The 23,959-nt window shown below is 51.1% G+C and overlaps 10 protein-coding genes across 10 annotated transcripts; 4 read left to right on the plus strand and 6 right to left on the minus strand.

Annotated features, from left to right (window-relative positions):
- Window positions 1-615: 615 nt before the first annotated feature.
- Window positions 616-2,638, plus strand: BDV17DRAFT_288077 (uncharacterized protein; the record flags this gene model as incomplete). Its single annotated transcript, XM_073761315.1, has 4 exons — window positions 616-801; window positions 851-1,115; window positions 1,163-2,058; window positions 2,108-2,638. The coding sequence occupies 4 exons, from the start codon at window positions 616-618 to the stop codon at window positions 2,636-2,638; spliced, it is 1,878 nt and encodes a 625-aa protein (XP_073619398.1).
- A 24-nt stretch (window positions 2,639-2,662) lies between these two features.
- On the minus strand, window positions 2,663-5,447 carry BDV17DRAFT_198104 (beta-glucosidase). Its single transcript, XM_073755222.1, has 5 exons — window positions 4,636-5,447; window positions 3,869-4,588; window positions 3,670-3,824; window positions 3,211-3,617; window positions 2,663-3,154 (listed from the first exon to the last, which is right to left on the minus strand). The coding sequence occupies exons 1-5, from the start codon at window positions 5,152-5,154 to the stop codon at window positions 2,748-2,750; spliced, it is 2,208 nt and encodes a 735-aa protein (XP_073619399.1). The 5' UTR covers window positions 5,155-5,447; the 3' UTR covers window positions 2,663-2,747.
- BDV17DRAFT_198098 (putative general amidase) lies at window positions 5,448-7,649 on the minus strand. The gene is made up of 3 exons (XM_073755221.1): window positions 6,058-7,649; window positions 5,916-6,000; window positions 5,448-5,862 (listed from the first exon to the last, which is right to left on the minus strand). Exons 1-3 carry the CDS (start codon window positions 7,471-7,473, stop codon window positions 5,741-5,743), a joined length of 1,623 nt encoding a protein of 540 aa, XP_073619400.1. The 5' UTR covers window positions 7,474-7,649; the 3' UTR covers window positions 5,448-5,740.
- A 586-nt stretch (window positions 7,650-8,235) lies between these two features.
- BDV17DRAFT_254690 (sterol desaturase family protein) lies at window positions 8,236-9,307 on the minus strand. Its single transcript, XM_073756809.1, has one exon. The coding sequence runs from the start codon at window positions 9,291-9,293 to the stop codon at window positions 8,247-8,249; it is 1,047 nt and encodes a 348-aa protein (XP_073619401.1). The 5' UTR covers window positions 9,294-9,307; the 3' UTR covers window positions 8,236-8,246.
- A 527-nt stretch (window positions 9,308-9,834) lies between these two features.
- Window positions 9,835-10,336, minus strand: BDV17DRAFT_254691 (uncharacterized protein). The gene has a single exon (XM_073756810.1). The coding sequence runs from the start codon at window positions 10,155-10,157 to the stop codon at window positions 9,975-9,977; it is 183 nt and encodes a 60-aa protein (XP_073619402.1). The 5' UTR covers window positions 10,158-10,336; the 3' UTR covers window positions 9,835-9,974.
- Window positions 10,337-11,148: 812 nt separating this feature from the next.
- Window positions 11,149-12,769, minus strand: BDV17DRAFT_300680 (uncharacterized protein; the record flags this gene model as incomplete). The annotated part of the gene is made up of 3 exons (XM_073764110.1): window positions 12,355-12,769; window positions 11,894-12,308; window positions 11,149-11,833 (listed from the first exon to the last, which is right to left on the minus strand). The coding sequence occupies exons 1-3, from the start codon at window positions 12,662-12,664 to the stop codon at window positions 11,149-11,151; spliced, it is 1,410 nt and encodes a 469-aa protein (XP_073619403.1). The 5' UTR covers window positions 12,665-12,769.
- Window positions 12,770-13,081: 312 nt separating this feature from the next.
- Window positions 13,082-14,165, plus strand: BDV17DRAFT_300682 (uncharacterized protein; the record flags this gene model as incomplete). Its single annotated transcript, XM_073764111.1, has 2 exons — window positions 13,082-13,977; window positions 14,033-14,165. 2 exons carry the CDS (start codon window positions 13,082-13,084, stop codon window positions 14,163-14,165), a joined length of 1,029 nt encoding a protein of 342 aa, XP_073619404.1.
- Window positions 14,166-16,124: 1,959 nt separating this feature from the next.
- Window positions 16,125-17,343, minus strand: zrfA (high-affinity Zn(2+) transporter ZRT1; the record flags this gene model as incomplete). Its single annotated transcript, XM_073764112.1, has 1 exon — window positions 16,125-17,343. The coding sequence occupies exon 1, from the start codon at window positions 17,208-17,210 to the stop codon at window positions 16,125-16,127; it is 1,086 nt and encodes a 361-aa protein (XP_073619405.1). The 5' UTR covers window positions 17,211-17,343.
- A 2,035-nt stretch (window positions 17,344-19,378) lies between these two features.
- BDV17DRAFT_300686 (nucleoside phosphorylase domain-containing protein) lies at window positions 19,379-22,365 on the plus strand (the record flags this gene model as incomplete). Its single annotated transcript, XM_073764113.1, has 13 exons — window positions 19,379-19,451; window positions 19,572-19,968; window positions 20,024-20,352; window positions 20,407-20,459; window positions 20,496-20,571; window positions 20,620-20,666; window positions 20,766-20,873; window positions 21,052-21,147; window positions 21,184-21,251; window positions 21,320-21,447; window positions 21,500-21,683; window positions 21,875-22,066; window positions 22,121-22,365. The coding sequence occupies 13 exons, from the start codon at window positions 19,379-19,381 to the stop codon at window positions 22,323-22,325; spliced, it is 1,956 nt and encodes a 651-aa protein (XP_073619406.1). The 3' UTR covers window positions 22,326-22,365.
- A 740-nt stretch (window positions 22,366-23,105) lies between these two features.
- BDV17DRAFT_254693 (uncharacterized protein) lies at window positions 23,106-23,546 on the plus strand. The gene has a single exon (XM_073756811.1). The coding sequence runs from the start codon at window positions 23,315-23,317 to the stop codon at window positions 23,474-23,476; it is 162 nt and encodes a 53-aa protein (XP_073619407.1). The 5' UTR covers window positions 23,106-23,314; the 3' UTR covers window positions 23,477-23,546.
- Window positions 23,547-23,959: the final 413 nt, after the last annotated feature.

The following is a 23,959-nucleotide window of genomic DNA, read 5'->3' on the forward strand; positions in this document are numbered from 1 at the left end:
CTGCTGATTGTGATGCCCGTGACGATCATCGTTCTGTGGCCTCAAAACAAGCCCTAATCGTTGCAGAGAGCAACCAGCGGACCTAGCGAAACCATAATTAATTACATGAACTCGCATCTACACCAGTTGGCGGCGGTTTCTGCAGGTGCAAGATCTGCTGGAAGGGGAAGGAGTTACATCCCCCGGGCTGCCAGTCGAGGCTTCCCGTGCCTGGCACGAGGTAACAACAACAACACCCGACTTGTTTACCTCGTCCATCACCATCGCACACTCCAACGATAGTCATTCAATCGATTAGCCTATCACTACATACTTACTATTCTTCAGGCGCCATTCATTTCCCTACGGCGACACCAATATCCTTTCACCTACGATTGACTTGATTTATCTATCATCACTTGATTCTCCAGAAAGCGGTTCGCACTGACCGAATCCTCGATCGATCACCACGGTTCTCGATAGATCCAATCGTTCTGGTCGTCGAACCTCAACTTCCCTTTCTTCCACCGCTTCAGATCAGCACGCATAGCCCATACAATTTGCAAACCGCTACTCCGCCCTACGCCCCCCAAGCTGGATCCGCTTGCCTATATAAACTCGGAGTTCGTTGACGCCATGGCCGAAAGGAGGGCAAGACGACGCGGCAGAACCCTCACTCCGCTGGACAAGGGTATCGTTCGCTTCACGGAACTCAGCCTGACCCTGGTCTACCCCAAAGTATTCCGCGGAGCCGATCTCCAGCGGGCCTCGCAGACTCTACTCGCACAGTGGCCGGTTCTGGGCTCGCGACTGAATACATTGGTACAGTGCGTTGCCCCTGCAGCTTGCTCTCAAACTCACGGTTCTACAGCGAACGGCTCTTATACAACCACAGGAAGGCCAGTTACCCACTGTCTGGTCCGGCAGGGCCGTTGATAACGTCCTAACGGACCTCGTCAACGTTACAGACCCAAACCAGGCGGGGGATAACGCGAGAGCGCTAGATGCAATATTCCACATCGGAAAAGTCTTGAAAAAAGAATTCCACAGGCAGGTCTTTTATATCCAAGTCCTTCTTCTCCACGACGCGACCATCCTACGCTTCGTCCTCCAGCGCCCGCTCTGTGATGCTTTCGGTACGCAGACCGCTTCCTACTGTTGATTTTTGTCCTGACTACAGAAGGTGCCTTTACAATCGCGCGAGCATACTGCAGCCTCTTAGATGGCAAGCAGCCACTGCCCACGTCATTTGACAGGTTTTCGCTCCAGCTCCGACCCGAAACCATCACACCAGCTACAGAAAGCAATGGCGCACAGACTGCACCACGGCGGGACGCGATAGATGAAGCACATAAATCCCTGACGGTCATCGCCCAGAAGAAAGTATTAGACGCAGCAAGAGACGACGCAAAAACAGTAGCACAGCCCGATACAAGGTCCGCGGGAGAAGGGAGGAGCTCAACCGCCGCAAAAGACGAGGGCACAACAACAGTATCACGAAATGATACATTATCCTCAGCTTACAGCAGCTCACCTCCCGTAGGAACCCCCGCACAAGACGACGGTTCAACAACAGGCTTACTACCTGACCTGAACTTTCTAAGAGAGGCCATCCTAACCGCCGAGGAGGAGAATGTCAAAATACCCGCAGTGCGCAATGAACTATTACCCTCAAGAAAGAGCAGTCTTCCCCATGCAGGGACCCCCAAAAGAGTCGATGACTCAAAAACAGCGTTACCACCTGATCTGGCCTTTCCAGCAGAGCCCAGCTCAACCGCTGCAGAAAAGGATGCCACAGTAACCACAGTGCCAGATGATGCAACAGCCACCGGAGAGGATAACGGGCCAACCCAACTGACTCAGACCGATCAGTGTCGCCAACTGTTCGATTGGAGCTGGCGAACCCTCGCCAAAAAGCGTGGCAAGTTCACCAGGCGGAACAAGCTCCATCCGGAACGCACAAGGAGGGATGATATACTACACATTCCAGCATGTCAGATCCAACGCTGGGCAGCACATGTTCAGGGAACAGGTCTGCGTTTAACTGAACATGACTTGCTCGCTGCGTTTATCTACCAGGTAAGCGGCTCCGCTCCATGACGTTGCCCTGGTATTAAGACCTGTCCAGTGTGTGTACGATCAGCATTCGTCACAAGACTTCACCATCGCAGTGAGTATCCGTCGTCAACTGGAGAACCAGACCCCGATCCGAAATTCCATGTTCCTGGTTCCTGTCAACGTTGGCGGATGTTACGACAGACATAGACCAGAATATACACAACTCATCGTTATAGCAGCCGAAGTGCGCCGAACAATCGTCGAAGCTCGCCAGCGACCGTCTGTCGCGGATCTCCTGCAATTCTACTCTTGTGATAGCACAAGACCCTTGGTCCCGCGGTGGCTTGGTCGGAAGGCTCCTCAGATTATCGTGGCCTCCTGGGCGGATATGCCGCTGTTCGATGTCGACGCGCAAGGGACGAACCCTAGTTTTGTCTTTGGGGAGGTGGATGTGTGCGACGGTCCCATGAATGGGATATTAATGGAAGATCTCGTCATTATCTGGAAGGCAGTCGTTAATGGACAAGAGGACGGGTTTTGGATTCGAGGGAGGTTGAGCAATGAGGCCTGGGGCAGTATTATCTCAAAAGTGAATAAGTAAATAGAGTTAATAGTCATACTATTATGTAGATCAAATTCAAATTCGTGTTTACTACATACAGATTGCAAACCCTCGGTCTGGTGCGCATCGCCTTGTTTTTCAGATTTGATCAGATTGTGAAACTGCCAGTCAAGCGAATGTCCCGACTCGAACTGCCCACGTAGACCTCGAACGTCCCAGAGGGCACAATCCATTTCTGAGTGACAACGTCCCAGTAACTGATGTCGCGGCGGGTCAGCTCAAAGACCGCAATTCCGCTTTCGCCAGGCACGAGGTTCAGCTTGTCAAAGCCCCGGAGCTGCTTCGGTGGCGTCTCCGGCGCCGTTTCAGGGTATGCGATATACAGCTGCGCGACCTCTGCACCGGCCACCTCGCCAGTGTTGGCCACATATGCACTGACAGTCCCAACGGGATTGAACAGGTCAGCCGGGCCGCCGACGATGGTTTCGCCTGTCGTTGGACCGGGAACGGCGGAAACGGCCGTCGCGAGCGTCGAGTATTCGAAGGTGGTGTATGCTGAACCCGTCAGTTCACATCGAGCAACTGGAAGTCAGGAAGAGGAGGGCACTTACACAAGCCAAACCCGAACTCATATCTCGGCTCAATGCCACTCTGGTCAAAATGCCGATAGTCGATAAACAGGCCCTCGGTGAACGAGTCAACCAACTCTGTCGTCCAGGCCGTGCCATAGTCCGCTTCAGATTTTCCAATTGTGTAGGGCAACTTGCCACCTGGGGAGATGCTGCCGAAGAGGACGTCGACCAGGCCATGTCCGGTCTCTTGTCCTGGAAGACCAGCCCATACAATGCCGACGACGTTCGGCTCAGCAAGTATGGTTTCGAGGATTATGGGGCCGACGCTGTGTGCGACGACGATGGTCGGAACCCCCGTTTGGGCCACGGCTTGGACAAGTGCGTTGCCGTGGTGCCAGGGGTCAAGGTGGTTGCGGTCGCCAGCGTGACCTTCGACGGTGATGTATCTGGGGGGGTGTCAGTTTCCTATGCACATCAGATGGAATAGGCTAAATTTACCCCTCCCCAGAGTCAGCAGTGATGAAGACAATCGCCGTCTCGGCTGCCGCTGCAGCTTCAGCGCCGGCAGCCGGATCGTCCGTGGTACTGGTCACGATGCTCGTGCCAGACGCTGATAATTGTTCCTGAATAGCATCCAGGGGAGCGACCAGGTACTGATGCTGTTAGCCCATATTAGTTTTTGGCAGCTCGGACTTACGGGATACTCGGCTGTCCCACTTCCCCAACCCTGGGCAAGGGTACCGATATTGCAACCTCGATCCTCACAAGCGTTGGCGCCATCGGGATTCACGATCGAATGCGATCCGATGATAGCCAGACTACCGGGGGTACTCAATGGCAAGCTGCCGTTCGCATTCTTGAGCAGCACAATCGACTCTGCCGCAATCTTCCTCGCTAGATCTCCATGCTCAGGTGTCGTGACATTGACAGACGCAGCGCCCCCATCCCAACTGCTAAATGCAACGGGTGGGTGCCCCTGGTCCTGACCGACCAGGTACCAAGCTGAAATAATCCTTGTCACCATATCATCCAGACGCGCTTGCGGCACAGAACCATTCGCAATTGCCGCAGCCAAGTTCTCGCCCCAGTAGATCGACCCAGGCGGCACACTAAAGTCACTACCAGGCATTGTCATGTCGAGGCCCGAGTTGGCGCTCAGTACGGTGCTGTGCTGTGCATTCCAGTCGGAGAGAACGTGGCCTTTGAATCCTAGCTCGCCTTTGAGCAGGACGTTGAGGATAGCGTCGTTTTCGCAGGCCCAGGTGCCGTTGATCTTGTTGTAGGAGCACATAATGGAGGCGACGTTTGCCTTAACGGCATCGTAGAATGGCCAGAGGTATAGTTCGTGCATGGTTCGGTCATCGGCGACTGAGCTGATCGTCTCGCGGTTATGCTCTTGCTCGTTGAGGATGTAGTGCTGCCCTCATTAGCATTGTCTCAACACTGGATATGCACCCAAAGTACCTTTGCACAAGCCTGCACCCCACTGCCCTGGAGCCCGAGGATCGTTTGCGCCGTTGCGATTCCCTGGAGGTAAGGGTCATTCGAGAAACCCTCCCAATTCCTCCCCCCACTCGGGATTTTTCCTAATGCCCCAGGCGCAGGACCCAACTGAACGTTGACCCCGAGAGCCTTTGACTCGGCGCCCATGGCCGCTCCACGAGCGCGGATCAGCTCACGGTCCCAAGTCGCGCCGGCATTAATTCCAGCAGGGAAGACAGTGACGGGGTTCGCGAAGCGCACGCTCAACGGACCGTCCTGCAGACAGAGCGAAGGGTATGCGATGGATTCCGGCTTGTAGGTGTTGCCCACACAGGGTCCGCCCTGCCAGGTCACACCTGTCACGATACCGACTTTTTCATCTTGGCTCAGAAGCGCGAGGTCGGCCGCTGCTTTTGCGTAGGCTTCGTCCCAGGTGATTACTTGGCCGGTTGCAAGGCCAGCCAGGACAACACCCGTGGCAGAAAAGAAGAGTGAACGCATTGCGCGCGATAACAAGTTAATGGGGCTTTAGGGACGGACAGTCTTCCAGGGGCGCCATGCCGGTTTAAATACCAACAAGATCCGGAAGAATGTGCGCTGGCAGTCCTCGCCCAAATGGAAATAGTGCCTCTGTCATGCCATTCAGCGCAGGGGGTCTCGACTTGGCCGTACATTCTCCGCAGTTTCCTGTAGAAGCAGTGACCTTGACCTGAGCGGGCACACTGCTGGTTGGCTGGTCAGGGCAGGGGGGCAAGAAAACAACAGCCCTGGAGAACCAGGTCTACCCCGCGCTTTGGATCTTGGCTGTAGATCGGGGCTACTTTGGCGGAAAAAGACATTTGGTCCAAGCTGGGCTCGCGGGGTATTGCGACCCAAGACATGCCGAGTTGGTGCTCTGAGAGCTGGGGGTTCCTTCCTGGTTTGGGTACCAAGACAGCGGCGTCGGTGCAACCCTACGAGATACAGCTGAATGTACAGTACGAGGGCAGTGTAACAAGCTGACTTCATCGAGGTAGCACAATCAGGCTGTCTTCGTTCCTGCAGAACAATCTCCCGGGTTCTCCTTTCCTCGTGGCCCTACGGGACTCTACTCTCCGTCGCGCAACACCTTCTCGATCGCCTTTGCATTCTGGAGCAGAACTTCATCTTTCAGTCTTCTACCAATGATCTGCACATGGCACGGCGCGCCCTCAACCTTACTCGGTTCGTCTAAGATAGTCAGCATTCTTTCCCGCCAGATATCCGCGAACAGAGTCACCTACAAGCAGGGCTATATGTCACTTTACGCATAAACTCGGCATCTTTGGCTTGGTTGGCGTGTCCAAATGGGATGATGCATGCCGGGTACTGGATAATTTAGCAGGGATTTCTTTAATCAGGCTAAATGCAGGAGACTCGGCTTACATCGACCATGTTCCAGATAACTGTATAGATGTTCTTGCCGTAAGTATCGTGCAATGGCGCACAGCCTTGATAAGCAGGTCCCAGGATGACATCCACGCCGCTCTTCAACCAGGCCAGGCGCATCTTTGCCGCCACTTGTGCTTTCTGGATGTTCAGGTCATAGAGCTGCCGCAGGGTGGGTTCTGGATGGCTGTCGGCGCTTTCGGTGTTGTATACCGTATCTAGAGACGGAATGAACGGCTCTCCGCCATCAGTAACATTGCGCAGTGGCGTGCGGTCCGGGTCCATATTAAAGAAGCGGAAGGCGAGGTCGCAGGCGGCTGCCAGAGACGGGATGTCGTCAGTGGGGACATTGACAATGTGATGACCAGCTGCAGCCAGCTTACGGGCTGCCTCAGTCAGTGACCGATGCATGCAGGGATGCATGGGCAGGCTCGGGTCTTCTGGCAAAATTCCAATCGTGAGAGGCGATTGCCGCTTCGGCGGTTCCAGATATGGGAAACCCAGAGAGTTGTCGTCCAGGTTCTCTGGGTGCGATGACACTACAGTCTTGAAGAACAGGTCTGCATCCCTGATCGAGGTGCACAAGGGGCCCGTTGAAACGGCTATACCTCCTGCAAGGCCGAGCCGTCCTGGTGGTGTCTGACCGGCAAACGGGATCCTCCCAACAGACGGCTTGAAGCCAGCAATACCGCAACACAGCGCTGGGATACGAAGGGATCCCCCGACGTCGGTCCCAGCGCCCATGATGGATCCGCGCATCGCGATGAGAGCGCCCTCGCCCCCGCAGCTTCCTCCGGCCGTCAGGCTGCGACTGTATGGATTCCGCGTCCGGCCAAAGACGTTGGTATGAGAGTCGGCCGTCATCATCGTTTGAGGTAGGTGAGTCTTTACATAAATCACAGCGCCCGCGTCCAGGAGGATGTTGACCATCGGGCTGTTGAAGGTGAGGGCAGGCTTGTCTAGAAAGGAGACGTAACCCAGCGTAGACTGAACCCCGACGACATTATACGAGTCCTTCAGGCTGATTGGAATGCCATGCAAAGCCCCAACAGGTTTCCCTGTCTCAGAAAATCGACGATCCAACTCCTTTGCCCGTTCAATGGCCCGATCGAAGAAGACCTCGGTCAGACAGCAGGTAAGTTGCTGCGCGATGGCGGCACGCTTGCAGAAGGCAACTGTGACTTCGTAGGCACTCAGTTCCCCGCTCGTCAGGCGGCTGAGGAGCGCAGTTGCATCGGAAGTCTCGGTGATATCCAGTTCACGCTCGGTGAGCAACCCACTCCGGCGTGGGAGGTCGAGGATGTTGTCCTGTAAATCAACTTGAGCCACCAAGTCAGGTGAGAGCCGCCATTCTGATGGGATTCTTGCAGCGAGCTCATCGCGCTTACGCTGTGCTTTCTGTTTCCAGTCCATGGTCGGTGGCTGGTCCGTGGGGGGTGAAATCAAGAGGGCTTACACAGTTATATACCTGGTGTTGTCGGCGACTTTCTGGGTTACGCAGACACAGCCATCGGACAAAGAACGGCTGTCACGGTGACACCCGGTTCCCGCGACCGAAAGAGCAGGTCTTACAGAGTACGGAGTATTGAGATCTAGTCATTGTTCGCGAACCGAACGCTGTGGCTGTCTTTGTCTCTCGGAGGCCGAAGTGTCAAGTGACGGCGGTGACGGTCTCATTTTTGGGATTACTCAGCCAAGCTCATAAGTACAGCGCCTCGTTCGGTTTCTGCATACACTAGTGACGAAGCGGTGAAGGATATTGGATACATCACATCCTATTCAGGATCTAATGAGGCCTCTGGCCACCTATTTAAATCGTTAACAGACTGTAGTTAGAAGATCATCACCTTCAATTCAATTCATCCCATAGTCACCTTGGTCACCTGACCCGGGTCCGAATCCATTAGTCACCTCCGTAGCTCATACGAAGAGCCTGTCACGTGCGCTGCAGTGCTGTTTGGTGTGTTTAACCTGTTTGCATGTTGAATGTTTGTATGTTTGCTTGGATGCGTGGATGCGGGGCAAGTGGACCGGGCCCCGATCGCTCGCAACACCTTCCTAGAACGGAAAGCGACAAGAGCCTCGGCAGTTCAGGAGTCACGAGAGTCAAGAGTCTGGGTCAGGGGCATGGGCTTCCTATTGTCATCGTCATCGTATATACATGATTCATCACTCGGTAGATACAGCTAAAACCAAGGCAGCGACAGCGTGTTCTCGTAGTCAATGTTCTTCTCCTGGCACTCGATGCGGTCCCTGCAGGTGCCAAACACCCGGTCCCACAGGCGCGTCTGCTTGCCGTAGTTGCCACTCGTCTTCCACCCAAACCGGTGGTGCAGGTCGTGGTCCTCGATGATCAACTCGGCGTTGACCAGGCGCAGCGCCCAGCTGAGCGTGTTGGGGGGGATGGCCACGACCCGGATGCCACTGTGTCCTGCCAATTCCGCCCAGACAACGTACATGTGGCAAATCCACCACTCGTAAAATCCCATCGGCAGACCAACGAGCTTGAGGGTGAAGTAGGTGATCAGCGGGATACCGGCGATGTCGAACAACTCCTGCTCCAGGTCGGCGTAGAGGGTCAGGAGCGGGTTCGGGTGTTTGGTGAGATGGTGCGTTCGGTGGTACTTCCAGAGTCCGCCTACTTCGTGCATCAGGCGGTGATACCAGTAGAACCAGAAGTCGAGCACGATCCCATAGAGACCTGCTTCCAGCGGCAGCCAGAACCAGTTGATCGTGGACGGGGGCCGGCTGGTCCGGTACGCAAGGAAGACGGTAAAGACAGGCCGAAAGGTCGACGTGGAGAGAAGAGAGCGCGCCACCTTGGCGACACTTACATCCGGTACTCCGTCGCGCTCGTGAACATCGCCGTCGAGGAAGCCGACCTGGTGTCCGACTCGGCGGAGGATATGTAGCTCGTGGATGGCAATCAGCTTGAATGCGACGCTGTAGAACAGGACCGCGCCGAGGGCACTAAAGTTATTGCCGGTGTAGGAGGTGTAGAGGTGGTGGATGGCGAGGGGGATGATGGCGTGGCTGATGACCCAGCGGTGTTGATGCCACTCTGGAAGATAGGGCACTTTCTCGGACTTTGCATGCACGGGCACCTCCTGGTCGAGGAACTGGGGGTGGATGTCGAGAATCTCGTAAAGCCAGTGATGGAGGGTCCACTGGCTCTTGTCGGTGCGGCGCCAAGTGGACTTCATCGAGTCCTTGGGGTTGCGCGGGACACTCATGGCGGCGGCAGTTGTTGTTTCTTGAAGCTGAGATGGGTCTAAAATGAGGGCAGTCGAATGATTTATATCTGAAGGCAGATCAACCGAGAATCGAAGCGACATGTGAAATGGAGTCGCTGCAGATCAACAGACCAAACAGGTTAGGGCTCATTATTAAGACTTTTGGCACCAACCACTCCCTGACTCGCACTGCTCTCCTTTTTGGTCTTTGTTGGTCTTTTGGCGTTCGCCACGGCCACGCTCTCCAATACCAGCCAGGCGGCTCGCTTTGATTCCCCTGTTCCATTCAGTCCCAGGCATCGTCCACTCTCAACCTCGGACGAGCACGAGGGAATCGTGGATCATTCCATCGGACCACCCGGACCCTTGATTCTCCCTTCCGGGTTGCTGCCAGACGTGGAACTTGTTGCTTGACTCCGCCAAACCATTTTATTCGGGGTTGTCTGTGATTGGAGACCACATGAAACCCAACGGCGCCTCGGCGTGTCTTGTGAAGATTCTCTTCAGTCCGAACCACCCCGCAGAACGAGTGGTTGAGGCTGTTGCCTGCAGGGCCCAGAGTAGTCCAGACAGTCACACAATCTGGAATGATCGGGCGTTGAAGATCTCCAAACGTGGGGATCTGTGTTCGATACTCGCTGGATGACGCATGAGCGATATTAGTGATTCGTGCATGGTCTTTTAGAACTTCATATTGCGTCTGGCCAGACGGAACTTTTGTACATCATAATAGGTTGGCAGATGCTGATTGTCTTGTATCGAGGTGTTTATATATGCTGCTGGATCAAGCCATTGATAGTGCGGCGGCCGCGTATTCATGGGTGAAGTAGGGGCCTGAGAAATGCAGAAGCCTAAGCGAGCCATCTATAGGACTATTAATACGGCTGTCACACAATCTTGCGGTGGCTAATCGTCGCCTGCGGCCGCAGGAATGATGTGACAACTTCGAAGCAGACACCCAGCCGTGTGTCTTCTCGGTCAGGGCGTGCTCAGCGATAGTGGGACAGCAGATACGGGTTTTTTTTGCTTTCACCATAGCAAGAAGCATAGACTCACGTGTGCTTCAGCTCCCTCGGGCAGACCTCTAGAACATCGCCTCGCAGTGAGTTCTTTCCCAAGACTAGTGTGTCAATCGGGGAGCTCGATTATTAGCGAAGATTTGTCATTGAGCTCAGAACTCGCGGGGATTGAGGTACCCGTTGCCAGCAGATACAATAATCAGCTAGCATTTCACATGCCGGTGACGCGAGACTGTAAATAAGGGAACCAAGTTTGGAGATTCATTTACAGCCGAGGAGTTTACCGTAGGTCAGGTTGCGCAATGGATCTTGGAATAGAGAGCGTTAGGCTAATCTCTTCATCAATCACCTGCTTCAATCTAGCGTCTTCCTAATGTAGAAGCAGTATATACTATTGTTCCGCCCCCTCGCCACTCCCAACAGAGAGTAACGAAGCACTCGCCCGCTCACAAGCACCCACAAACGCTCCTCAGTCCGATTTTTCGACAGTATCCATCTGTTTTATCATAGTAATCAATATTGTATATTCTCATATTGGGTTGGAGCAGATTCTTCTTACTATCTCTATTCATTAACAGCATACTCATAAATCTCTTCAGTCACAGGGGCCCTTGCTTGATCTCAGTGTGCGAGCGAGAGATATCTCGCTACATAGGCTGCAGGAGGCTGGGGAATTCCGGCTGAGTTGCCCTTTGGGCTGATTAGATCTTGACTCTGGATTTCGTGGATCAGCATCCACATAAGTTCCCACTAATCACATATGACTTGATGATTATCCTTTGCTTCTATCTAAAATTAACTTGCTGGCTGCTCTTCTTCAAGCTGGAGACATGCAATCATTGCTGTCTGTTTAGCTCTTCGAATACACCACGCCCCATCCGGTCTTGAAGGAGGCCAATCCAGATAACCCGCTCGAGCTCGGTCTTTGCCTCCTCCCACTCGACATCATCCAGCGCATTCCACCTCTCCACCATCCACCCCTCTGTGTTAGAGGCAAGGTCAAAAACGGACATGGCGCCGACAATAAGTAACCACCTCATCAGCTCGTTGATCTCAGACTTATGCTCTGTGCCAATATGAAGCGCACAACACGCCTCACGAAGTCGGGTACCGAGAACCGGATACGCCGCTCGCGTCCCGGGGAATTGGTAGGTAGTTATAAGAAAAGCGAGCATTCCAAGACACAGACATTCGGACAATACATCCTTGTCGTGGAACGCGTTTTGTAATTGGAGAAGGCGGTACTGGAAGGAGATAACGGTGGTTTGGAATTCCGTTTCTGGGCGGCGCTGGTGGGTTGTGTGGACGGCGTTGATGAGGGAGGTGTAGTGTTGCATCTCGAGGAAGGTGGTCAGGATGCGGAGGTCTGCGGTGTTATGGATTGCACTAGTATCGTCAAAGTCCCGGCTGTGTGTCCTATGCACAGTGAGAGGCTCGAGACTGAGGAAGTGAGGGCGTGGTATTGGGGTTGTACAAAGGAGGCCGGTTGAGCCTGTGCTGAGGGCGTGGATGAGGTCGGCTCTAGTCGTGGGTCTCATGAGCAACAAGTTCCGCATTCATGAGTATATCAGGGATGCATACCGTGCGAGCTTCAAATACAGCTTTGTATTATTTCGGAAGCTCTGGATCCCCCCGCGAAGACGTACCATCTGCCGCAGGCCTGCAAAATGCGCTTCTGCACCGGGCTGATCATTGATCAAGGAAGAGAACAGGGTCAGCACGATCACGACAGCTACGGTTGAATCTCTGAGCGCGGCGGAGGTATCCATGTTCGATAACTGTTTGTTGAGCCGGACTATAGTCTGTCGCAGGAACGCATATGTGGTGGCAGTCAGTGGCTGGTTCGAGGCCAAGTCCTGCGTGCCAGATGCGAGGAAGAACATGGACTGGAGGTATGCCGGGTCCAGGAACAACCAGAAGGTCCAGTCACAATCGCTGAGGTCGAAGTCTATGAAGTGCTGAATTGGGTACATGGTTTCGTGGAAGAATCTCAAGACTACATGATCAGTGTGTAGTACGGTCGGTATATAGGCCAGTCATACAACTGAATATGTGAGCCTTTGAGTCATTGTCGATATCGAATGCCAGATCCAACAGCGACAGGGCGGATGGTGACATAGATAGGCCGGTATCCTCGTCCTTCTGGCCGCTTGTCCCTTCGTCGCTTGAATCTATCCGTGGTGCCGGTGCTGGACTCGCTTGATGGACAGGCCGCCGAGGTACGCCTATGGTCCTATTCCTGCCTCGCATGCAGTGACTGCGGATCCTCTTCCGGTCCGTGGACCTGTTAGGCTTCCCACAGCCACTTTCGGAAACAAATGCAAGGCCGAACGCGAACTGTCGAGCTGCCATTGTACAGTAATTGCTATCATCGAGAAGGACGGATCGCGGATGGAAGGAAAGGAGTTAAGATGTCCGGACATATCCAGAGTCCCGAGTCTCCAGCTGGAAGCTGGCCTGACGCCCCTCCCGATTGCTGTCTCGGTTTGTCCTAGCTTAGACGCCATCTCCAATCACTGTGCTTTGGCCAGACTGCACTAGCCTCGTCAACCCAACCATACAAAGCCATCGTGACCCATCAGATTGTTGTCCCTGTTCGGAATAGTCTCACTTTCGCCCAACTGGGGTATCAATCAGCCTTGGCAAGGACTTAGTGAAGTCTGAGCGTTAGCATGGGGCCGATATTAAACTGTGTATGATAGATATAAATACCTACAGCGTAGAAAGCATGCAGAATTCGAAACACTTCAAAGGCCCACGAGTAGAGCAATGGGCTCCTTCGAACTTGGCTCGCCCGGGCCTTTTCCACTTCATTTCCTCAAGACTCTCTTCACTTCCCAGCCAAAACCCCCCACGGACCTCGACCTCACTGGCCAAACCTGGATCATAACTGGCGGCTATACAGGCATTGGCCATGCATGTGCTGAGACCCTACTCAAGTACAAGCTCTCCCACCTCATCATCACCGCACGAAATGAGAGCAAAGCAACGGAGGCAATCACCAGGCTACAAAGCCTCAACCCAACGGCAAAGGTTGAGGCCTGGATCCTCGAAATGCTTTCGTACGATTCCATCCAAGCATTCATCCAGCGCTGTAAGACCCTGCCACGCATCGACTGTGTCATCCTCAATGCCGCCGTCGCAACCGGCCAATTCGTGCTCGCAGAACAAACGAACCACGAATCAACCTTCCAGGTGAACTACCTCTCCACCGCACTTCTAACCATCCTCGTTCTCCCTCTTCTCCGAGAGAAGAAGGCCACTGGCAAACCACCGCGGATCACCATCGTCAGCTCAGCACTCGCCCTCGTCACCAAATTCGCAGAGCAGAACGCAGAACAGCTTTTTCCTGCCTTCGACGAACCCAGAAATTGGCAAATCCCCGAACGATACAACACAACAAAGCTGCTACTGCTCATGTTCGTCGCCAAACTAACGGGGGGTGTCAATCCCGACGAGGTCGTCATCAACTGCGTGGAACCGGGACTCGTTCGGAACCGCGGCCTGGATCGCAACGCGCCGTTCCTTCTTAGACTCGCGTTCGGGGTGCTGCGCGCTTTGTTTGCTCGCAGTGTCGAGGCCGGTGCGTGGACTTATATCGATGCTGCTGCTCTTCAGCCGGGCACCACGCATGGGAGTTGGATACTGAATTGGGCGGTGCATCCGTGAGTCGCCTTCGTTAGTTTCCCTCGGGGATTATGCCTAATACGGAGCTTCTAGGTTCCCCAAAATCATGCATACGGCGCATGGAAAGAAGGTCGCGGAGAAGTTGTGGGACGAGACTGTGGCCGAGTTGGAGGGGGCGGGGGTGCGTGATATCATATCGTCTGTGGCACAGGGTTCTATTTCATAGGAGTTCAGTCAAATAATAGTGGCAGCTTCATGGCTATAGGTTTCAGTATATGCGTAGGCCAGATGATAGCATAAACTTACGATATTTAAAGGGCGTTGCTCATAGATCCTGTACCTGAGAGAAATGGCTTGGTGTAGAGGTTCGTCCAGAACAGACCAGCCTGTGTCAACCGCTTATTCCACCTTGTCCGGTAGCGGACATATTACGAAGCAATCCTGAAATGAAATAAAAAAGAAATACAAGTTTTCCGATTCAAGCACTAATTGCATCTCGGTGACAACCTTCCGCCGGATATTCTAGCACCCGAGACATGTTACCGGAAGGCTACGCGTCACCCAGCTCGGAGCCTGATAAACACTCCTTTCCTTTCCTGAAACAGGTAGCCACAGACTTATCATGTTGATATGAGCGACAGAGTTAGCGATTCCGTGACCAAGGGAGTCAAGGGGCGGAGATAGAGAAGGCCCAAACAGCAATCGGATGATTGCCCGGTTGGCATAACAGAGACAGGGAATAATCTCGTGGCTTACAAATGTAGATTCGTATCAATTGTTCCTCAGTCAGCCTAGTGGAGATAAGTTCAGTGACCTAACAGCAGTGTCCAAAGAACTGATAGAAGAATACGCTACCGGGCATGAGAGTAGGAACAGGGCGTTGATATACCAATTTTGCCATTCAGAACCTAGTTTATGTGGAGATTATGGCAATTGAATAAACGATTTTCTCAACATAACACTCGCCCAGAAACCTTTTTCGCAAGCAGCAGAAGTGAAGGAACCAACTTGTAGGACGTATGGACCTAGATTTAACATGCCGTGTATAGTATTAACCCTGCTAAATTAGGTAAAAGTATCAGTCTTATGTAATCCCCTGAGGTACTAGACCTGTTGGTTAGACAAGATATAGTAGCTCGGACCCATAACCTATGTTGTAAAATGTACAGGGGATGGTGGACAGAATGATGCTATATCAGCTGCATGTACACAGCCTAGTAAGAAGCGGATGCCTTTTAAAAATACATTAATTGGAGAAGCTAGGATCACGTGGCTCCATATTTCTATCACAGATATTTGCCGCAAAAGGCAAATATCGTATCTGTAGGCCCTACGTATATTCTGCGCGGCGTATGCAAGGCGCGCTGATCTTCTACCGGGCAACGAAGCGTTTCCAAGAACTGCCACGACACGGTGTAGCATGCTGGACTTGAAATTACTCTACTTTGCGGTAGTCCGACGCATGTAGTAAAACCCTGGAATCCTGGTCGCTGGACCATGTATTTTTTTTTTTAGCGAAGAGCATCCTCCAAAGCCAAATTGATCCGGGGAACAAATGGAAGGTATGAAAAGGAGGCATTGAGTCTGTGGCTACGATGAAAAACCCACAGGTCGATTTTGGAAAATTTCCCCGCCGAATGGCACCGGTAAGGTGTTCGACTCAAAATACCCTTGTTTGAGTATAACTCAATACTATCGAATCATGAAAAGCCCGAAAATTGTCATGGTTGCATGCGTAACGATACCATCGAATCCCCCTCCTGTCATATCTTTCTTTTGCCCTTGTCTAGGTCGCTGTCCAGGTGTGCCTCCCTGGTTTGCTGATAAATACCAACCAAATCTTAGTGGACTCAATTTCGAGAAAATGCAATGATAAATAGAAGCCCGACGCACCGAAAGGCTACTCTGAACTGTCCTCTTGTTCAATTCCCATGAGGACTGGCAAAACAATATATATGTTAACTTGGCCAAGTACCCCGCCGGTGCCCAAGTTTTAGCCTTTATAAATAGGCAACCTGGAGAAGAGAAGGATTTACTGGAAGACTTACTAATAAAACAGTGAAGAGATTTTACTTAAGTACTATGGCTAAATTGAAGCTCTGGTAATGTGAATTGTAACCAGTGCACTATCCATAGAAACCACTATACCCACCGTGGACGCCGTTTGCATGACCTAACTGGTTACTCACGCCCACTCTCCAATCAACGCCATGATTCCTGCCCCAAGCAACACACAAAACACCATATAGACCAGCCGTGCCCTCTTCCTCGTCCGATCAGGATCAAACAAAAAGTCCCTGGCGAGTAATTCCACCAACGCACTATAGATCAACACACCTGCAGACACAGCATTGAATACACCCTGCACGATCAGTGACTCCTTCGACTGCGGGTTATACACTGTCCGCAGTCCCACACCGATCGCAATTGAAATTGGAGTTGTGAGACAGTATGCGAGGCAGAGGACGTAGGGAAGAATAGTATGATTGCCGAAGGGGATTGCGGAGAGCCGAGCACCAATACCTAGTCCTTCAAAGGATTGGTGTAAGACGAGAACGGGATAGAGAGTTGCGAATTCGGAGCCTGTAACGCCGAGATTTAGACCGATTATGACGGAGTGAAAGATGATGCCGAATTCGAGGACTAGGAATGCGGCTATTTGTTGGTCGAAGGAGCGAGAGGATGGGGTAGGCTCGTGAGATGGAGACGGCGATGGAGAGACCTTGCCCTGCTGAAAAGGTTCCTTCTCGTTTAGGTTGCAGTCTGCGCTCGGCACGGCCTGCTGATTAGGGCCCTGAGTAATGAATGCATCCGTGACTGTCTCATCACGTTCAATCCCGTATTTCCTTTCCACGTACACTTCCGCTGCAAGATCGAGGAGGAAGATCCCTGTGACGGAAGCCAGGACAATAGCCGCGCACCAGGAATACTTGCCCCAGTATCCGGAGACACCGACGCAGGTCCTCGGTCCAATGCGCTTGTAGGCTGGGTCTAGGAGGTGGACGAATGCCGTGGCTAGGATGACGCCTGTTCCGAAGTACCGTGCGAAGATGTAGACATTATGGGGAATCTTCCACTTCGGAATCCCCTTAGCAATGACAGGGAAGAAAGTAAACGCCATGGAGACAAGGAGGATAACAAAGATAGATGAGATACGGGCTCCGAGGTGGCCGTTGTAGTCGTTGTCGGAAATGGCATAATAGCAGAGGACATCTTCCTTGCTTGCTGTGTAGAGGTTCACTTCTGATGCGTTGAAGCTAGCCATTGTCATCTTTGTACCTGAGAAGGATGAGAGTGATTATGCTGAGCTCCTTGTTGAGCGTCCTTATGTATACAGTCATAGCGAGGACCTTGCTGTCATTCTAGTCCTGTCTTCCTTCAGGTTTGAGGGAATTACATGGCTTACAGTGGATATAGCGGGGATACTAGGACAGAGAGACAGACGCTCTTTACCAAGGTACTGAATTGCCTGTGCAAAATCCTGGTGCCTGCTCAAGCATTTTGCTTGGTGGAGCCAAGCCAGCCCTATAAGGCTTGCTATGTGGGCTTTCTCAAGGCACCAGTCAAAGTCCCTGGATGATAAACCAGGTTGTGGATCTGTTGTCCACGCAAAAGCTTGGACTGTCCTAGTCTTACCCCCAAGGTCCTTCCTAGGCTAAGTTGAGTGAGTAGGTATCTCCTCGCCGCGGGCCAATCTCGCCGGAAAATGCGCCGGAGACGCAGGTCCATATGAGCTTAGCATGGGCTTGGTCGTATCCCAGGTATGGATTCAGGCCCATGCATGATGACACGCGTCTGGAGACATAGATTGTTAGCATCTAAATTGGATTCTCCCGGTATGGGAGAGATACTTTATTAAGCTGGCCTGGCCGGCCGTCAAAATGGCTGCACATGACGAGTCGTAAGCGAAGAAACTATATCGCCGCCCCGAAAGGCATACCCAGGCAGCAATTTAACAGCCCATGGCAGGTTAGCCTCTTAGCAACAATGCGACGTGTGAAGAACTCACTGACGTCCCACCAAAGTCTCTGCAAAAGGCGAGTCTTGGTATAAACTCGTATAACAGGACAGTAGGCACTAATCGCCAACCTGACACCGCAGAGGGTCAGATTTGTCGCCTGTAGCCACGGGTGGGAGTAGTCCATGGGATGAGCGACTGTAGAGTGATCCAATTCTGCATCCCTTTCACCGATGAACTCCATTAAGAAGATCTGGCCGAAGAGAAAGAGATGACAGGAGCCACAAAGCTGGGATTGAGGGAATTTGTGTTTGATTGAATCCTGCGTTGTAAATATTATACCCTGGATAGGGCTTGGAGGTTAGGTGTCATTGCTCAAGATGAAGGAGATCTCGTACTCGGTTTTTACTGTCCCCGGATTGGGTTCTTCAGTATCTAGAAATTGAAGTAGGTGACGGGACGATAGTCTTGCCGTCCTTATTGCGAAATAACTCGGGCGAGCTACACCAAAGAGAGGCGCTGGGAGAGTATATTCGGACGGGACAAGCCCTAATCCCACCGCGTACGCAGAATTCACGGCTTCCTATATCAACATCCAGATTTAGATCCTGACAGAACGAGGACCGCAATCGCCCTCCAGGATACCCTCATAACCCGTTTTCTTTTAGCCTGCGTGAAAGGCCCCCCAATTTGGCTCGTTGAGGGTTATTTCGCGCGCAAGATGGGCTGGTCTTGCATCTGTGACAGTCATTCATCAAGGACTATCATGATCTTCAGAGCAGCCCAGTAAAGCCGTGATATCAACTGAAATCTGCGAGTCTTCTCTATTGGAGGTGGCCTGATTGGGAAGGAGCGGTTCTTTGATTTGGCCCAGTGCAGTATCCGGCGTCCATAGCTCTCTGATAAGGATACTTATTCTGAGGCTAATACTCGCATAGCGGCTTTGTAACTTGTTCAGGGTGTTGATGCTCCGGGACGCCACATCAATAACCCCCAGAATTGATCCAACCACACTAACTACCGATATTGGGCCCATTCCACCGGATGAAATGCTTTGGTTCGTTGTTCAGCCAGTTACCGTAATTAAAGTCTGATCTTCGTTGGCGGCCCTAGCCATACCAGTGCCCCCGACTGGCCGAAGAGCTGAGTATTGCCCAACTGCAGTCAGAGCCCCCGTCTGCCTACATGGCTCCAGCCAACGTCAGTGATCACAGGGGTGTAGTAGACTCCTTACCACCTATCAGGCTGATAATAAACATGGACTTGCAGCCACGTAATTAGAATTAGCGTGGTCTACAAGCACAAAATATAGCAAGCCCCCAGCAGCCATCATTCCTTTATTGGCATACCAGATTCCAAACATTGCCTCACAGCACGTCCGAAAAAGCAACTGCAGGGAGGCGTTGTCCAGGACTAGTCTTCTATTTCAGAAAAGAAGCAAAAACATACAACAGCTGTTGCTTCGCTTTTGGTAACCAGTCATGCCTCCACTCAAGGCCTTGGTGTCTCGCGATCTATATACTATTGGATGGATCGCCGCTCTTCCGCTGGAGCGTGCAGCGGCAACGGCGATGCTTGATGAGAAACATGAAAAGCCACTTGATTTTTTCCAGCCTCATAGCGATACGAATTCGTATACTTGATGACGTATTGGTGAGCACAACGTGATCATAGCATCGCTTGCAGCAGGAAAATACGGCACGACATCCGCGCTAGCAACTGCCTTGCCAATGCTCGCCTCCGTTCCGCAGATAAGAATCGGTCTTCTTGTGGGAATTGGAGCCGGTATATCCAGGCCTGATACAGGCCGAGATATCCGTCTGGGTGATGTTATTGTTAGCCAACCTCAAGGGAATAGTGGTGGCGTTATCCAGTACGATCTGTTCAAAGCGAAACCCGGAAAACAGTGGGAGGGCGTTGCTTTTCTCAACAGTCCGCCCGAGGTTCTTCTTCATGCATTAGCGAACATACAGGCAGAGCATGAGCTCGAGCCACCAAAGGCGCTCGAGTATCTTGAAGAAGCAATATCCCGCTATCCCAGATTAGCCAAGCAAGGCTATGTGCACCAGGCGTTCAAGAATGATCGGCTATTCAAGACCTCAGACTCTCATGACGAAATTCATCAGGAGCCCCGTGAATCAAAAAAACCCTGAAATCTACTATAGTACCATTGCTTCTGGCAACACTCTTCTCAGGGATGCTACTTACAGAAACAAAGTCCTAGAGGATATTGGAGATAAATGTATTTGCTTTGAAATGGAAGCTACAGGCCTGATAAACAACTTCCTATACATTGTGATTAGAGGAATATGTGATTATACAGACTTATACAAGAGTGACCGATGGCAGCGATATGCTGTGGTAACAGCAGCTGCATATGCAAAGGAGCTTCTTGATTTTGTCCCCAGTCAAGACCTCGAGAAGACACGAAAAGCTGCTGATATTCTGGAAGATAGTTAGTCTCTCTCCTAGCCTATCTGAAAGAGCTTTTAAATAACTATTGTTGAAGTATCAGAAAATATTGCCGATATTTGTTCTATTACAACAGACTCAAGGACTGTTGTTGAGAGCTTAAGCCTAGATAATTAGTCTGCCAAGATCAAAAAGTGGCTCTGCCCTCCCGATCCCTCAACTAACCTGAACGAAGCACAAAAGAAGCGCTATGAAGGAACAGGTTCCTGGTCCCTTCAGAGCAAACTATTTAAATAATAGAAGTCTGGAGAATATAAATACCTCTGGCTACACGGGATTCCGTGGTGTGGGAAGACTGTACTCAGCGCAACAATTATTGCGCATCTCAAGCAGTAACTTACTATATTATATACTATACTTGATTTCTTCTTTGACTTCACTGATACTAATAAACAGTTACTTGACAAACTTGTCCGCTCACTTATTGCACAGTTAATTTCTAGATGTAAGAACTCTCGCAATAGGCTTAAAAGGCTTTTTTTTATCCTGCGAGGATGGTCGCCGGTAATCAGCATTTGAGTCCCTCTCTAATATATTTATTTAAATGGCAAAATTTGTCCCAAAGATCTAAATTATTATAGATACCCTAGATGAATGCAAAACATGGAGAGATTTGCTCTCGTGGATAGAGAATCTTGCAAGCTCTGGACATGCAGGGCTCCACCTCCTCGCCACTAGTTAGAAAGAAGATATCGAGTCAGAAATAACACAGTGGCTGTATCCTGGAAATATGGTTTCCATCCAACAAGGTCCTGTGGACCATGACATCCGGCTATACGTCCACAGTTAACTTGAAAATAATCGTCGTTTTAAGAGTTGGCACTCAAAACCATCTGACCGAGATAAAATTAAGACTAAGCTTATGAAAAAGGCTAATGGGATGTAAGATGTGTTACTATATTCCGGCCTCTATGGACTTTATGGTTGGCAGGCGCTGACAATGTATCCAGGTTCCGGTGGGCTGCATGCCAGCTTGATATTCTGCAGGATTGCCTGAATCTAGATATGCTTCGGGAATCACTTAGTTCTCTGCCCAGGACGTTGGAGGAAACGTACGCTCGAATCCTTGGAAGTATTAGTAAAACCTATCGGCCGTATGCAATAAGGATCGCAATTCCTTCCTTATTCAGAACGACCCTTGACAATCCAAGAAGCTATTAATGCTATTATAGTCAACCCGCTCCGAAATCCTCCGTTTGATCCCAACCTATGGCTACCAGAACCTCGAGAAATTTTGAAAATTTGCTCCAGCCTAGTCTCTCTCGTAACGAGACAGGTTAGTAGTAATACGGGAGAGACATTGATAGAGCTTTAGTTATCATATTTTTCGGTTCAGCAATACATGAAGTCTGAACAAATTAGAGAATATGTAGCGAATTGGGACCCGACAGGCCTATAGTGAAGTATGGAAGTGGATAAGTTGATGCTATTCAGAGACCGCCGGCGGCGGGAGCTAACTACCTAATGCTGACTAAGAACTGAGTCATCAGGGATGACCGATATAGCGAACTGTGCGTGACAGAATATTTTCCACAAGGAATAACTAAAATTGGTCTGATATTCCAAAATGGCCTTAACGAACTGAATGCAAAAGGAACTATTACGAGGATTTGCCTGGCATACTTGTTACATCTTGATGAGCAGCGTCAAGTTAGGACAATCAGAGTCGAATTTCCGCTCGCGCAGTATTCCGCAAGGTATTGAATAGGGCATGCAGGGCTTGCCGAGGCTGAGAAGGACGTCCAAGAAAGTATCTTGAATTTCTTCCTACAACAAAGACAAGCGTACGCGGTCGGGGGTGAACTTTTTGGCCCGGATCGGCCTTGGGATAAAGAAATTCGCGAGTATGGAATGATAGCAACTCCAATATACTACGCACCCTTAGCTGGTCTTCAATGCACGGTAGAACAGCTGGAGAGGAAAGGTGCCGATGTCAATGCACAGGGCGGGGACTAAGTATGGGAATGCTCTCTTGTACAACAATGAGGTCAGTTATAACCATCGCTTGTATAGAGATTGATAAGGCAATTGTCAACCGCGTACGACCGCTAGTCGTATGTGAGACTTGCCTGTCTAGGAATTCGACAGCTATCGCATACGAACTAAAGTACTCGAATCTTGACCCATACACCTACTACTAACCTTGAATACGCTGGTCCTCCTAAACACGCGCGACTGAGCCAACCTCTGGCGCTATCAAACAAAGAGAGCCTTCTAATACTGCCTAAATAAACTACTAACCTTGCGTCTTCAGCGCGAGAAAAAAAAGTCCATGAACAGATAGAAAGGTGAAGAGCTGGGCAAAATAGCCGCTAGTAACTTGACACACATCAAGACCGATTCTATTACCTCATCGAGTCCACCGTGGAGCCTGGACCTATGTCTTTAGCGCGCAAGACTACTAGGATGGCATTTGGCAGGTATCAACAGGAGTAGACTGCCGCAACATCCGCGATATATCCAAGCCAGTATACCTAGCAGAGCCAGCAAGTATATCAAGTGTAGTAGAGCCAGTGCTGTTACTGATATATATTCTCTACATGCTAGGGGATAGTATCATACAAAACCATATGACTCCTGGGCATTGTGCCCGGGATGAAGCCGCTACTCCAACTCCTGAGAACTCGACCTTTTATTATGTTATGAAATATGCATGCACAGGGGAAGAAGGGCAGAACGAGGCTAAGGGCAAGCAGCTTAGACTTGACATTTCTGTCCGCTATATAGTAGACAGCACTGGCCCGGACCACCGTAGAAGCTTAAATGCCGCCCGAAATAGTAACTATTCACTCGTCACTATAGCTTTTGCTGTGTCATTCACAGCTTTGCCGCAGCTGATGGCTTCGCCAATTCATGCAGAAATGCTGTGCTACCGTAGGTGACAGCGGAGTGTGCTCGTGAAGGTGGTGCAGTGCATTCAAAACAACACAGTTGAATTCAATGGCATGCGTATCTCCGTGTCTGAGCGTAAATGGGATAAATGCTGGTTAGCCGGGTGCGATGAGGTTCTGGATTTCCACTGGAGTGTATTGCATCTTGCTGGGCTGAAAGCCCACAAGACTATGAGGCGTGGCGGATCAGTGTATCGGCTCTGGTATAATCAGTAGGGGAAATCCCAGGCTAATTAATGCAGGCCACTTTATTACGAACCACAAAGGCGACCTACTCTGCGATAACAACATATCAGCCGATGACTCTATTACAGCATTTGTTGGCGCTACTAGAAATCCACGAACGCAGAACCCTCCACCAAGTCCAACTTATGATACGAATTCACATTTTGCATCAACCGGATGCCATCAGACAGATGTTAGCTATAATAAAAAGAGAGTACGGAGCTTGATAGTATGATCACCAGAGCCAGACGCTAGAAGCTGGACGTCTGGTGAGAAGGCGACTGCCATAACATAATTAGAATGGTCCTTCCAGTTACGCTGGAGGGTGCCTCTGGCGGGGTCCCAAATCTTGATAGTTTGATCAGCAGAGCCAGACACTAAAGCCAAGGCCTCTGGGGAGAAGGCAACCGACAAAACCCAGTTAGAATGGCCCTCCAGAGTGTGCTTGAGGGTGCCGGTGGCAGCATCCCAGAG

Source organism: Aspergillus undulatus, assembly GCF_047715775.1.
Source record: "Aspergillus undulatus strain CBS 261.88 unplaced genomic scaffold BDV17scaffold_6, whole genome shotgun sequence".
Classification (NCBI taxonomy): Eukaryota; Fungi; Ascomycota; class Eurotiomycetes; order Eurotiales; family Aspergillaceae; genus Aspergillus; species Aspergillus undulatus.